Source organism: Triturus cristatus, chromosome 4_1 (assembly GCF_964204655.1).
Source record: "Triturus cristatus chromosome 4_1, aTriCri1.1, whole genome shotgun sequence".
Lineage (NCBI taxonomy): Eukaryota > Metazoa > Chordata > Amphibia > Caudata > Salamandridae > Triturus > Triturus cristatus.
The window spans coordinates 77377405-77393401 of NC_140585.1; the positions used below are offsets into that span (position 1 = coordinate 77377405).

At 45.2% G+C, this 15997-nt stretch overlaps 1 protein-coding gene and 1 long non-coding RNA gene across 3 annotated transcripts in view; both read left to right on the forward strand.

Annotated features, from left to right (window-relative positions):
* Positions 1-15997, forward strand: part of TBC1D10C (TBC1 domain family member 10C) — a 349369-nt gene that overhangs the window by 321258 nt on the left and 12114 nt on the right. For both annotated transcript variants that reach the window (XM_085651636.1, XM_085651637.1), the window contains exon 9: positions 9543-9697. In XM_085651636.1, the coding sequence (XP_085507762.1) occupies positions 9543-9697 (155 nt within the window). The remainder of the gene's footprint in view (positions 1-9542; positions 9698-15997) is intronic.
* LOC146839570 (uncharacterized) lies at positions 7614-7948 on the forward strand. The gene is made up of 3 exons (XR_014981108.1): positions 7614-7633; positions 7719-7747; positions 7854-7948. It is a non-coding gene; the product is annotated as an uncharacterized LOC146839570 (long non-coding RNA).

Below are 15997 nucleotides of genomic sequence, written 5' to 3' on the forward strand. Positions count from 1 at the left end.
TCCCAGCCAGCCAGCCACCCTGCAACCGCACCGGATCCCCGATGTCACAGACTTCCGGCCCCCTTGGCCCAACATCCCGAGGGCCGGCCAGATCCCCAACACGCATGCCCGGCCGAGGAAGAGCGAAACCCCCCAAACCAGACCCTGTCACACCTCTGGTCTCTTCCCCGAGTGAGGTTTCGATCGACCACCAGGCCCCCGGTGAGCGGCCGCCTCGCCTGCTGGGTGTCTGGAGTCCCTCCCGGACCCACATGAACAGATCAAAGGGGCCGAGCGACAGGAAGCCCCGACACACCGCCCCAGGCACCCAGACCCCTCTCGGCGAGGGCTCCGGACTTCAAAGAGGAGGGGAAGTATAACAGGGGGTGCGGAAGGGACGGGAGGCAGAGAAGACCTGGACTGACGAGAGCCTGCTGACCTGGTCGCTCCCCGAACCGAAGAACCCTGAACCATCTGAGCCCTGCTGACGCTGTCGCGGCTCCCCGAACTCTGAACCATCTGAGCCCTGCTGACGCGGTCGCGGCTCCCTGAACCATCTGAGCCCTGCTGACGCTGTCGCGGCTCCCCGAACTCTGAACCATCTGAGCCCTGCTGACGTGGTCGCGGCTCCCCGAACCCTGAACCATCTGAGCCCTGCTGACGCCGTCGCGGCTCCTCGAACTACGAACCTCCGGTGCCTGCTGAGTGACTCGCGGCCCGCTCCTCCAAGAGAATCGGCAGAGATTGCCGAGAGAAGCAACATTCCCTCAGCTTGAGGATTGAGAGCTGTGCGCCGGATACTCCGAAGAGACACTGATTCAAAGAATGTCCCGCTACCCCTTACCCCTCATCACGAGATCGCAGCCGCTTGTGGCACTAATTCTGTTCCTGCCTTCCGGATCATAAAGTACCCTGACAACCAACGATAAAGTCTATTGTCTTGCCAAGAAGTACTGTGTGGTGTCCCTCTATCTGAAGAGAGTAAGCGCAGCGTGTGCGATCCTAGGTACGAGACCCTTCCAGGAAGGGCCTCCCCGCTCTTGCTCGGCCTAACTCTGGGAAAGGTGGGCCTCCGGGTGGCAGGAACGCATTCCGCAGCCTCCCCGGGGAACGCTTTCCAACACCCTCCAACAGGGTTTTCAGGACAGGGATCAACAGGCCGTGCCGTGTCTGTCAGTCAATCATTATCTTCCAAATTTGACAATGGGGTGTAATAGTTGTTCAAGATCAAATTGGAAGAACGGAGCAGGGGGACATTATTTGAAAGCTGACAGTATCCAGGCCTTAACGGTACCCCAGAGCTTTGACACCCCACCGTATAAGGCAGTCTAGGCGGAGGTTGTTGCCTTGAGGTTGTTGCCTTGGGGGGAATGTTTGTAGGAACACGAGCATCAGCCCGGTGACTGTGTAAACCGGAAAATAATTTCGATGGGGGTGGGTAGAAAAAACCTAGGGGGACTGGTCTAATTTCCCCATACCTTACCTCAGACCCATCCCAAAACAATCTATCTACAATATCCGGACTATTAAAATTAACAATTACACAATCACCCACAAGCCACTTCGGCCGTTGCCCAACCCACCCCACCCTTCTCGCCATAATGATGTTAGGGGAGATGTCCAAACCTCCACAACTAGAGGCTCTACACCAAGATCTAGTCATCCTCAATAGGTCATGCGTAGATTCCATCACTCCCCCGCGGCGAGGAGGAACCCCTACAAAAACGGCCACCAAGGGCGCCGATTCTGGGGGAAGATCAAGGGTAACCGGACTACCCCAAGCCTGCCTCACACTCCAGCCCAGGGGCTGGGATACAGCTATACTTGCCTCACACGGCATATTACCATCAGTATGATTGCCTAATAGTGGCTGTGCCATGGAGAGGGGAGGGTCCGTGCTCAACGCCCTATCAGAGGTACTACCCATCCCCTGAGAACATGATTGGATTAATGGCCCAGAAGAAACTCCCGTGCCCCTCTCTAACCTAAGTGGGCTATGCATAGCCTGACTGGCCCCCGCTTGATGTAAACTAAGCTCTTTAATGGAGGCGACAAAATTTGTACATTTGTTAAGCAGGTCAGCCACACAGGCATTCAGAGTCTCGACAATATCTTTGGCAATGCCCACCAGTAAATGTTCTAAACGTGAGGTGATTATGTCTTCTAGTAGATCCGCTGTAAGTGTCCCTAATGGCCCCTCTGTAGGCTGCGCAGCTTTTTGTGTTTTAAGCCGTTTCAAGGTCTTCTTCTTGCAGATCCTCGCCGGACCTGCGTTACCATGGACATGATGCCCCCGTTGATCAACCACATCCTGAGTAAAGATAACAAGATCACTTACTATAGGAGGATTAGACACAGTCACCACAGGTTCCAAAAGTTATGCTGGGGACTGCCACACAGTCAATAGTTTTACAGGGCAGAATGGGAGGAACCAGACCCAGTTCCTGTTCAGCATTAGCAATTTCTTTGGATAACACCTCAACAGCAGAAGACAGATAAGAAATTATGCAGTCAGATTTTCTGGGAACCTTAGCTTTCTTCCCACTCCCCTCCATAGACACAGCTTGCTTGCGCTTACCCATAGTGGAAGTTTGGGGGATGGCCCGGCCCGACCTTCTTCGCCCTTTGCCCGGGCTTAGCCCGGCGGTCGCCCGCGTGCGTCCCATATTGCGGGAGGCGCGAGGTGCTAAAGTACGGTCCCTGGTGTCAGGGGGCGGGATCTCCATTGCTTGCGCTGCCCCTCAGGCTCCTGGGGCGTGTAGTTCACAGCCGTAGCGGTCGCTGAGTCCCCAAATGCGGCGAAGCGTCTCCCGTGAAGCGGGAGGCGCGAGGTGCTAAAGTACGGTCCCCGGTGTCAGGGGGCGGGACCTCCACTGCTTGCGCTGCCCCTCAGGCTCCAGGGGCGTGTAGTTCACAGCCGTAGCGGTCGCTGAGTCCCCAAATGCGGCGAAGCATCTCCCGCGAAGCGGGAGGCGCGAGGTGCTAAAGTACGGTCCCCGGTGTCAGGGGGCGGGACCTCCACTGCTTGTCAGTCAGTCAGTCAGTCGGTGTACATGTGATGCAAAGCGCTCATTGGGATGAGTAGTGTTAAAGAGCTATAAACAAAACAAAACAGTGCTATTTAATTTACTATTTGTGTAAACATCAGGACAGACCAACACAGCTGACATTCTTTAGGTGCATGCATATCTCTTATATACAGGGACTAATCTAAGTCAAATGCATGCCTCTGTTAAGTACCTGTGAAAATTATAAGCTGTGTGCCTTTGTTCACCCTTCATTCCATTTAAGTGTGAGGCTTCCCATTGGTGCCAGGCAGGATGCTCCAAGAGATGGAGGTCTGGTGGCCCCTTAGCATGGGCCTTTGTTATGGGCCCAGCTGGAATCTGATAAGCCCCCTCCAAGCCTGCACGTTACTGCTCAGAATGAAAGTAGACAACACGCAAGCGCTGTTTAATGTCTCTCAGTGTCTGAAAACTACACCGGGACACGTTTAGTATATTTCTGTGGAACCCAACCTCTTGACTGTGGAGACTGCATTCACCCTGTGAAAAGAGTGGGTAGATGCCATCTACCCGCATGTACCCTCGACTTGTGCCCTGCTAACTGCTAAGGGTGTATTTCTGAATAATTGTACTGAATGTGGCTGTTTGAACTGCAGCCATCTTTTGTAATGCAAAGCACTGGAACATCCTGCACTAACTGGTTCCATTATGGTACCAAGCACTTTAGCCTTCCTCAGACCTATGTAAAGTAATTTCTGCCTTTGATCGTGGAGTTGTGTGGACTGGAGCTGAAATTTGTTGGCAAACACAGCCCACCAACCATGGACTTGGCCACGAATGTGACATTTGTTCGTGTTGTATCCTCTTTTACTGGAGAAAAGATTTTTTTCCCAAACAACTTAGGACCTATAAAAAAGAGATGTTCAATTAGAAATATGTAGCCAGCTTCAAGTTTCTAAGGCTTGATCCATAACAGGCATCTGCCTGCTATCGCTGCTCCTGTGGAGCAGGCTGCAGCCTGCAATGAGTGGAATGTGACATCAAAACTAATGCACCAAGAGTTCCATATGCACTAGGTCAGATACATGGTCAGTTCCCTCTTGCAAACAATCACAGAGAGTCTGGAAATCCATCAATAGTAGCTGCGTAGCATATGCTGCATAAGAACTGGCTCACAGAGAAAAACTTGAGGATGCATAAGCTGTATTAAGAGAGCCTTCGACCTTCCTGTCAACCACGTACAGAAGAGTAGAGTCCTCTGAGACCAGGGAAGAGGATGATGAAGATAATTTGGCATTAGGGCTTCTTCAAATCTGTCAACCAGATACTTTTTATTTAGTAAACTAGGAACAGTAGCATTGCCTTATTGTTATCTTTCCATTCTTTAATGTTTGACGTTTATAATGATGTAATGTAAAGGCAGATCACCAGATGTCATCCACTTTCTGTTGAATCCCCAGCTCTTCTCTAATGTGTATTAGCAGGTCTTGCAGCTGAGCATCTTCCCAATTATAAAGAGCTACTGGCAGAGTGCATTCTTTTTGGAACACTGAGAAATCAATGCCCCTTTCGCTCTATCCCACCAAAGCCTCGTCAAAAGACTCTGCCACATCAGGATCCAGGGAGACGCCCTCAAATGGATCACATCCTTACTCACAGAACAAACCCAGTAGTGCCGCCTACCACGCTTCACTTTGGAACCCAAAAGCATCATCTGTGAAGTTCCTTAAGGCTCAGCCCCACACTGTTCAACACATGCATGATGCCCTTGCCAACATTATCAGAACCCACAGCCTCAACATCATATCCTATGCCGAAAAAACGCAGCTCATCCTCTCGCTCTCAGAAGACCCCTCAACCACCAGGACCAACTTCCACAACTGCATGACGAATGTCGCAGACTGGATGACTGGATGAAGACCAACTGCCTGAAGCTCAACATGGACCGGACAGAAGTGCTGATTTTTGGGACCAATACCTCCCTGTGGAATGACACCCGGTGGCCCTCCAAACTCGGATCCACACCACCAGTCCACGCCCGCAACCTTGGCATCTTCCTGGACAGCAAACTCACCATGAAATGCCAGATCAACGCAGTCACCTCTGGCTGCTTCCACACCCTCCACATGCTCTGAAAGATCTTCAGATTACCCATCAACACCAGGAAAGCCATCACGCAATCTCTAGTCACCAACTGGCTGGACTATGGCAACACGCTCTACGAGGAACTGACCACCCAACTCCTGAAGAGACTTGAGATGATACAGGACTCAGCCGCCAGCCTCATCCTAGACCTCCCCTTACTGTCCCACATCACCCCCACCTCAGGAACCTCCACTGGCTCTCCATGCAGAAAAGATGCCAGATGCTAACACACGTCTACAACGCCCTCCATGACCATGGACCAGCATACACCAACTACTGCTTGAACTTCAACAAACTCTCCAGACACCAGCGCTCCGTCTCCCTTGCCCTCGCTCACACTCCCCACATCTGCCGAAGCAACAGTGGAGGATGCTCCTTCTCCTACCTCGCGCCAACCTCTCTCTGCACCTCTGAACAGCATCCTCTCTCCCATGAATTCAGAAAAAGGACTCAAGACCTGCTCTTCGACTGATCCCAGCAAGAACCCAGTGCCTGGATATCCTCAGGGGTGATTAGCCACACTCTACAAATTCGAGTTTATTGAGTGATTGACTAAGCTTACTCACAGGGCATTGCAACATTGTGCTTTTCTTTTCAGCCCATGATTAGTATGACAGTCTCACTGAGGAACTAATGGGTAAATGGTGTCCAATGGGCTTCCCCTAACAGGATGACCACTCCACTTTTGTGGTTCCGGTCTTCTGTATTGTGGCACCACCTTCAGGATTATAGTAGTGGTCTCTTCACCTTTGAATGAGTCGGGGAAACCACCAGGTGGGAAGTCAGGAAAGCCACTGAATTTTGGCAAATTTTCAATAGCTTCCACTCTCCGAAACTAATCCAGAACTTACCTTATTCTCACATGATTCGTTGCAAAAGAATATCATGCACAACACATAAATTCAAAGAAGAACTTATCAGGATCAAAACTAGATTCTCACAACGGGGCTATCCGCCAACCATTATTCAGCGGGCAGAGGACTGGATTCAGAGCAATGATCGCAGCACCCTTCTTACAATCAAACAAAAAACACCTACCTAACAAATAGTCTATGTCTCTAAGTTTTCTACCAAATCCAAAAGCATTAAAAAAAATCATCCTAAAAAGATGGGAACTATTAGCACAGGAACCCGACTTTGGCACGTTATTTATTCAACCACCTTTGTTCGCTTACACAGGAAGCCAAAATCTCAAAGAACTTTTAGCTAAAAAAAACCTTGACCGGCACCACTAAATACACTGGAATTAAAAGATGCAGCAATTGTGTACATTGCAATAATGTTATGCAACAGAACTTTATCACACACCTAAGAACAGGAGTTAACATGATTTAAAATTATTCTTCAGACTGCAATACAGCTAATGTTATTTACTGTATTAAATGTTTATGTGGCTACATCTATGTTGGAAAAACTGAGCGCAAAATAAAAATACGTATTGGAGGACATAAAAGCATGATCCGAAACAAAAACACAAACTCCAACTTAGTAGTCCATTGGATGGAACAAGGTCACAACATCACTCAAGTGCGGTTTCTTATCGTGGAAAAACTCACATTGAAAGAAGGCATCAACTTGAGTAAAAAACTTTGTCAAAGAGAAGTGATCTGGATCAGGAAGCTAAACACAATGATGCTGCATGGTCTTAATGATAAATTGGATTTAAGTTGTTTTCTTTAAAACAGTAATTTTTGAAGAGTTGCATTCACCAGACATCAACATCACTACACTAAATATGCCCTTTGCAACACAACACGGTTCTTTCTGACATAGTTGATAGAGTTCCCAGAGTAAAGACAGATCTTGCATATGTATACATATTCGCTTCAGTTTTATATTGGGGGACATATATATTGGTTGTATTGCTGCCATGAGTTATGGATTGCTTTTATATCATATGTATTAACACACTGTTGATTGAGTTCATTAACTTCATGAAAAAAATTTATTTTGACAATGCAAGGTTGTGATACCTCCACGAAGGTTTATGTTGATCTGCTCCTTATATACTTTCGCACTGTTGTATTCTATTTCCACTGATGTTGTGTTATTCATGTCTTCTATCTTAGGAATTTCACCATCTTCACACTTCACTACCTAGTGGTTTCTTACTATTGTATTTCCTTTGTATTATTACTATGTAGTATTGGCTTCATTTATCCCTTTTGTTTAAGCAACTCGTATTGGGTCGTGTACCCTTGAGTTCAGTTCATTTAAGATTCACCAGGGTCTTGTGCACTTTTTTGTCCATTAGCCGCGTTCTTTTATTGTTTACACGTTTTATCTGTTTACGATATTCATTGCCAGTATTTCACTTCCTTGGTTTCGAGCATCGTACTAAGATGGCGGTTAGATTCCCTCGGTATTCGTGTTAGTCTACGTATATGCTGTCACATGAGCATTCCAGCTTCGCGGGTTTTTTTTAATACGGGAGAAACGCAAGGAACGCCATTGGTTAATCTTCTTGGCAATCGTTTTGGGGAAGGATGTACTTTTTAACCTTGGTGAGTTGTGATACACGTTTTTGTATAGACGTACACGGTATTAGGTGTAGACTTTGTCTCATTGTTCTACCGGATCGTTTTTCAGATGTGACGCTGTAATTCTAGTAACAGCAGGTAATCAGCGTTTAGAACACGGGGTGCTACTTATTGGGTGTCGGTTTTTGCCTTCATGTAAATTTTAGTTTTTACTCATTGGCGCTTTCCTTTTTCACCTCTTCAGGTTGTCGCTTTGTTGTGAACTCTACCACGTAATTTAACTTGGCACTCTAATTCGGGGTCCGGATTGCTTAGACTTTGCAGATAGCAGTTCGTATGTTTTCCCACTCACGTTTTACCTATTTATTTATTTTTATCGCAGTACATGTGTCTCCGTTCAGTTTCTAAGCCATAAGCACAGTTCTGATCACCACAGTAGTATGCCAAGTAGGTGTTCCGTTCTCCATTGCTTGTTGTCTTTTTCTCTCGTGTTCTTGAATTTCCTTCTTTTTTCTTTTATCTGTTATCAACTATAACATAGTTATCTCTGAATGCATAAAGCATGACTCATTATATTTTATCTGGTGATGGCAACTCTTCTATCAACTAAACACACAGTTCTGTTTTCACAAACTGTTTGGGGTTGTCTCCCGTTTCTGATAGCGACTTACAAAAGAATCAATGAATGTCATGAATTTGAAGCACTGGATGTAGCATTCATTTGTAAATATATATTTTTTTCTATTGCAGTGGCCCCTGAGGAAGGGACTTAGCATCCCGAAATGCATTGGGCTAACCATAGCTATTTGAGAATCAAAAGCAATGTTATCTTATTATTTTGGCCAATGTACTTAAAATGAATGGATCTGTGTATAGGCTAAATAGAATCAAGCAATTCGATGTATTCAATTTGATGTATTTGCGTTGTCTTATGTATTTATTCAAATCATACAACAAGAAAATATTGTTGAACACAATTTATCCTTTGTTTGAAGCATTATTTTGAACTATTTTGGATGTATATGGTTTAGCTTGTCGAAATTTCACTAGATTTGCAGAACACACAATTATAGTGCACGTAGTTTCTCAAGTGAGTGTTCGCTTGATAGTGTTAAATTTTCAATACTGCCTTCTTCTAGACCTTTTGTTAGCCTCATCTCCCAGGACCAGCTATTTATGCTTCTTTCTCTCTCTCTCTCTCTCTCTCTCTCTCTCTCTCTCTCTCTCTCTCTCTCTCTCTCTCTCTCTGGAGTGGTACCTGCTGCTCCTGTCTCTCTAGTCCCTCACCTACTGTCAACTAACATCAGTTTCTAATTGCTTGGTTTAGTACCATATCTGATCCTTCTCTCTTTGCTGACATTCCTACTCTTCATGTTTCTCTAGAGCTTCTCCTGTATCTTCCCCCAGTTTCTGATTGCTCAGTTCATACCGTGTCTGATTCCTCTCTCTCTGCAGATGGTTCCACATCTTCCTCCCTCTCTACTGCTTCTCCAGTCTCTTCCAATCAATATCTGATTGCTCGGTTCCTACCCTGTCTGAAACGTCTCTCTCTGCAGTGGTTTCTGCTCTTCCTGTCTCTCTAGTGCCTCTACTGTCTATTCCCATCAGTTTCTGATTTCTTGGTTCACACTCTGTCTGATGCTTTTCTCGCTGCACAAACTCCCGCTCTTCTCTCTCTGGTGCATCTCCCATCTATTCCCTCAGTTTCTGATTGCTTGGTTCATACCCTGTCTGACCCCTCTCTCTGTCTCTCTCTATCTCTCTCCTTTCTCCCTCTCTCAAACTCTCTCTCTCTCTCTTTCTCTCTCTCTCTCTCTTTCTTGCTCTCTCTCTCTCTGCAGAAGCTGCTGCTCTGATCTTAATTCCACACCTCCCACGTTTCTACTCTCTGGGTTAATTACAGTTCCATTGCTGTTCCTCTATTTCTCAATAGGTGTGAAGGTTCTGTTCAGGGTTGGTCTGGTTCTGGTCCGGTTGGCACTTGGGTCCTCGGAGAAGTTGAAGCAATGTGGTGGAGTCCTTGAAACCCTGGAGATGATGAGAAGTATCCCCTCTCAGCTGCTGCAAGAGGATTTCTTCATGACAGAGGTAGGCAATACTGTTTCTCAGAGATGTGGGTAAACCTCTTTAGTGTGTCGTGAATATTGCCTGGTAGATGAGTGGGATGTGTGCCTGCTGCAGAGTCTATGGGGGGGATTTACTAAGATTTTGCACCTTGTTTGCATCACAAAAGTTATGCAAAATGGCGTAAAATCTTTTTTCCTAATTAACTTTCCAGCCCTAAACTTGTTTAGCGCTGGTAATGACGTAAAAGTAATGCGAAGCAGCACTGCTTCATGTTACTTTGTGCTAGGGGGCGTGCCAAGGGTTGTGCATGGGCGTTCCCATACAACCACCCAAGGTTTCTCATGCTAAACCCAATTTACTATAAACAGTAGATAGGGTTTAGCGTGAGAAAACTGCGCCCTTTTCAACTAGGCGCAAGGAAGGAGAAATGCTTTCATTTCTCCCTTTTCCGACTTTGCATGTGTGCTGCACTGAAGTTTGAGGAGAGATCTACCTACATGTCAAATTTGGTGTTTGTGTTCAGTACTTTAAACAGCACAAAAGGTGATGCGTGGGCTGCTCGAATTCATCTTAGCTATTAGGTATTACTCAGAGACTCATTCCATTCCAGTGGTGTTTAGCTTGTCTATTGGAATGCCATTAAAGGATGTGACCAAAGAGTAAACAGACATAATATCGAATAAAAAATATCGCCAGGACAGAATATCGAGTTTTTAATATAGAATGGACAGAATATCGAATTGCCAAAATATAGTGGTGAAGAATATCGAAAATCAGGTAGGAAATATTGATTTAAATAATATATAAGTAAGTAATATCGACAGTCATAATATAGTTGTTAAAAATATCGATTTTGTTTATAGCGTTTTAATTGTTAGTATATGTGTTAAAAGTATGTATTAATTTTGGAATGTATGTTTGAATATTTTTAAAGTAATTAATTTTATGTTATTTAATTTTTGTGTAATTTAATTCCGTAGCGGATTGTGGGTTTATAGGGGATTAGGGTGGGAAGTAATTTAATTATAGTACTTTAAATAATAATTTTTAGGAATTATTAATTATTTTTAATTTAATTTTGCGTTTTACTTCTGTAGCTGGTTGTCGGTTTATAGGGGAATAGGGTGGGAAGTAATTTAACTGTTATTAGGTAATTATTAATTGGTATTGAAAATTAATTGGATGTTGATTAATTATTAATTGGTAAATAATTTGTATTAATTGGTGATTAATTTGTATTAATTGTTTAATTGATAATTATGTTAATTGTATTAATTTATTGTTTGTAGTGGGTTGTGGGTTTATAGGTGAATATGGTGGGAATTCATTTAATTGTAAATAATTAAATATTGAAATAATTTGTGTATATTGCTAATTAATTTAATCTTAATTAATTATTAATTGGTATTAATTGTATTTATTTATTTTTGGTATTGAAAATTAATTAATTATGAATAGGACATTAATAAAAACAATATTGGTATTTATAATTAATTAATTATTAAATATTGTGTGATTGGTAATTAATTGTAATACTTTTTTTCGGTATTAATAATTTATTTATTTTTAATAAAATATTAAATTATTATTTTCCCTACTATTGCACTCACTGGAGTGGGAATAGTAATTTTTACCCCTACGCTATCCAACGCTTTCCCTACTATTGCACTCACTGGAGTGGGAATAATAATTTTTACCCCTACGGTATCCAACGCTTATCCTACAGTTGCACTCACTGGAGTGGGAATAGTAAATTTTACCCTCCCGCTATCCAACGCTTTCCCTACTGTTGCACTCTTTGGAGTGGGAATAGTAATTTTTACCCCTACGCCATCTGACGTTTTCCCTACTGTTGCACTCACTGGAGTGGGAATAGTAAATTTTCCCCATCCCGCTATCCAACGCTTTCCCTACTGTTGCACTCTCTGGATTGGGAATAGTAACTTTTACCCCTACGCTATCCAACGCTTTCCCTACTGTTGCACTCTCTGGAGTGGGAATAGTAATTTTTACCCCTACGCTATCCAACGCTTTCCCTACTGTTGCACTCTCTGGAGTGGGAATAGTAATTTTTAGCCCTACTCTATCCAATGCTTTCCCTACTGTTGCACTCTCTGGAGTGGGAATAGTAATTTTTACCCCTACACTATCCAATGCTTTCCCTACTGTTGCACTCACTGGAGTGAGAATAGTAAATTTTACCCGCCCGCTATCCTACACAAAAAATATTGCATATTTTAATTAATATTACGTTAATATATATGTATAATCTTTCTTTTATTTTTTTTACTTACATTAATTATTTAATAATTTTAAAGTAATTTAAGTATTTTTAAGTATGTTTCAGTTCATTATATGTATTATTTAAGACATTTAAAAAATTCGATATTTTGACTAACTATATTTTTTACAACGATATTTTGGATTCTATATTTTTGTACTTACCTGTTTGGAGACAGGGCTTCGATATTTTGGCATTCTATATTTTTACTTCGATATTCTCCTTCTTGATATTTCGTCAGTGATCCGACCAAAGATGTGCCAAACTGGGCTAGCAGTTTGGAATGGACAGTTTCGGAGTAGCACCATGTTTGATTTGCATATTGTTGGTTCCTGTCCAGTGTGGCAGAGTCCTCTAAAAATTGAAAATTGACTGGAATGTAGTCCCCAAGTAATTAACAGATACAGAGATTAATTAAAACATTCCACTCTTCCATATTTTTGTTTTTCTGAGCGTGCAATACCTTGCTGTCATGGGTGACCAACTACTCACATCATTTGTCAAAAGGAAGGACCACACCAAAGTTATCCATAGATGCTGTGTCCTTTACAAATAGCATTAGAAGGAAGTCCATTACTTCAACAATGGCAAATTGATTTAACTGACTTTAACTCCTTCTGTGCTCATGACGGAGCCACGCCGTCATGAGCCACGGTTGCCGTGTGCTCATGACGGAGTGGTTCCGTCATGCTGCGGCCGTTGGCGGCCGCGCCGCCCACGCGGCGCTAATTCCCCGCCTGTGCGGGCGATTAGCGCTGTGGGCGGAGTCATGACGGAACCACTCCGTCATGAGCACAGCCCAACCGTGGCTCATGACGGCGTGGCTCCATCATGAGCACCGGGCCACCGCGCTGCCCCCCCGCACCACCAGCGCTGCGGCGGAATTTCCGCCGCAGCGAAGGGGTTAAGGAGGTTTCCATAGGTTCTTATGCATCTCTGTGAAGATGTACATTAGAGGTGCCTATGGGTGTGTACTCCTCAAAAAAAGCCCTTTTTTGGCGACCCGCCCCTCCTGAACTGCTTCTTCAATCAGTGGTTTGAAATTAATTTGAGTATCAAACTCTTCATTAGTAAACAAACACGTTGCTTATTTACTAGAGTCTTCTCTTCTGAGGGTGGTAAATCTCCACCCTGATCGACTCGTTTTATAATCAAATTGGTATCAGGGATCCAAGTTTGTAGGAGTCACTTTCTTCATGTTTTCTATTGTTTAGACAGGTGTGATTCATCCTTTCCTGTCTTCCTGGCCTTTCATGATGACTCGTTCAATCAATCAATCAAGGATTTATAAAGCACAGCAAATCACCCTTGAGGGTCTGAAGGTGCTGGAGTTGCTAACTGCTAGGTGGTGATCTGCTCATTTGAATTGCCAGGTCTTGAGTCCTTTCCTGAATTGCTTTAACAATGAGGCAGTCTTGAGGTGCAGGGGCACGTCATTCCAAGTTTTGGCCGCTAGGTTATGCGTTTGCTAATGTATGTGTGCATGTCCTTCCTTGTGCATGGATTTGGATGCGTGGATCAACATCTTGAACTGGCATCTCTTCTGGATCAGGCCCCAGGGTAGCTTCTTCAGGTGGGGTGTGATGTGGGTGGTCGAGGATGAGTCTCGCCACTAATTTTTAATTGTCTGTAGTCTCTTTAGGAGGTGTGTGGTTATCCCTATGCAGAATGTGTTCCCTTAACCCAGCCTGCTGGTTACGAGGGTCTGTGTGATGGCTCTTCTGGTGTTTACTGAGACCCATGATGTGAAGGCAGGTGGATAAGACTGCATTTATCTGAGCCTTCATATATAGCATGCTGTTCAGGATGATGCCGAGGTTGCGGGTGTGGTCTATAGCAGTAGTGAGTGGGCCAAGTTCAGCAGGTCACCATGTGTTGTTCCATGGCGAGGTGTTGTTCCCCCAGGTTAGGACTTCTGTCTTGTTTGTGTTGAGCTTGAGACAGCTGTCCTTCATCCAGTCGGCGACACTCATCGTACATTTTTGAAAGTTGGCTCTGGTGGTGGAGGGTTCTTCGGAACTCGAGAGGATGAGCGGGGTTTCGTCTGCATAGGAGATGATGTTGGGTCAGTGCGATCTGACGGTATTGACCAAGGGGGTTCTGTACCTGGTAAAGAGGGTAGGGCTGAGGGACAATCTTTGGGGGATGCCTCAGATGATCTTCTTGGGTTTTGAGGTGAACGGTGGGAGATGGATTCTCTGGGTATGTCCGGTGAGGTGTGAGGTGATTCATTTAAGGGAGTCTCCCTTTATTCCGATGTGATGGAGTCTGTTGATCAAGATGTGGTGAGAGACAGTATTGAAGGCAGCTGACAGGGCCAGGAGGATGAGGGATGCTGCTTCACCACAGTACAGGCAGGCCCTGTTTTCGTCTGTGGCTGCGATCAGGTCTGTCTCAGTGCTGTGGTAGGCTAAGAATCTGGATTGAGCGAGGTCCAGGAGGCTGCTGTGTTCCTGATGTTCAGTGAATTGCTGATTGAATGTCTTCTCTAGAACCTTTGCTGAAAAGGGGAGCATGGAGATGGGCCGGTAGTTCTTAGGTTCTGCTGGGTCAGCTGATTGTTTCTTCATGAGGGCAGTCAATTCCGCATGTTTTCAGTCCTCAGGGAAGGAGGGCGAGGTGATGGAGGTGTTCAGAATTTTCTTTAGGTCATCGCCTATCGACTTACTCCCAAAGTTGAAGCTGTGGTAACGACAGGCGTCCATGGGTGCTCCCAAGTGCACGGAGTTCATGATGGAGATTGTGGCTTGAGTTGTAAGAGGGTCCTGGTGGATAAGCAGGTGTGTTTGGGAGTGTGAGCAGGCCGATGCTGTCGTTGGATAGGTGTTGGGGTTTGAAGTTTTTGTAGGTGACAGAGATCTTCTCGTGGAAGAAGTCCTGCAGGGTGTCACACAGTTCTTGGGAGGGGGTGATTTAGTTCTTGGCGGCTGCAGGGTTGGAGAACTCCTTCACAATGGCAAAGAGCTCCTTGCTGCGGTTTGTGCTTGCTTCTATGTGGTCTGCTAGGGCATTCTTCTTTGTTTCTTTCAGAAGGTGTTGGTACTATAGGTGATATGGTCTCCTGTCTCTTCTCTGGTGTGTCAGCTCTTTTCTAGTTGCTGGCAGTTGCATTTGGTGGATTTCAGATATGCAGTGAGCCAGATGGCTCTTCTGGTGGATCCTTTGGATTTGGGTGGCTTGGCGGGGTGATTGTGTTGCAGCATTCAGTGACCTACAGGGAGAAGTTCTCCGCAGCCTGGTGTCGGTTGGATGTGGGTTGGATGTTGTCGGGGTGGTGGGAATTGAGACCATTTTTCGACTGGTCTCTGATATCTTTTTCCAGTTTCTGCATGTGGGGTTAGGGGGCATGGTGCCCATGTTGGTAGGTCATGAGATGGTGAAGTGGATGTGGTAGAGGTAAATCCAGGTGAGCTATGAGACGTGGTTGTACTTAACTCTGTTGCTAGACGTGAGAATGGGATCGAGAGTGTGTCCTGCAATGTGGGTAGGGTTAATGGCAAGTTTCTTGAGGCTGATGTTGCTCATGCTTTCTAGGAGGTCAATTGTGTTTGTGTTGCTGGGGTCGTCCCGGTGGAAGTTAAAATCACATAGGAATATGTAGTACTTGGAATCAATGGCCATAAGGGTGAAGAGGTCAGAGATGGCATTGTAGAAGCTGGGGCATAGTCCTGGTGGTCTCTAGGCAAGATGGTATTTTTTCCGTCTATGTGGATTTAGAAGTTGAGATGCTCCATTATCAGGTCATCTGAGGAGATCGTGAAGTGGATAGTGTCCTTGTGGATGATGTCAATTCCACCTCTGTGTTTGTTGGTTAGGTCCCGGTGTGCTATCTTGTAGCCTTCGGGGGTGGTGATGCCGATGTCCGGTGCAAATGAGGCGTTCAGCCAAGTCTATGTGAGGAGAAGACGTCTGGGGTGAGGGAGGAAATTGTATCCCAGATCTTCATGGCGTGTTTGCCTAGCAATCGTGAGTTGAGTAGGATGCACTGGAGCTGTGTCATGGCGGTCTCTGTTGGCGTGGTGGACCCAGTCGTGTTTGAA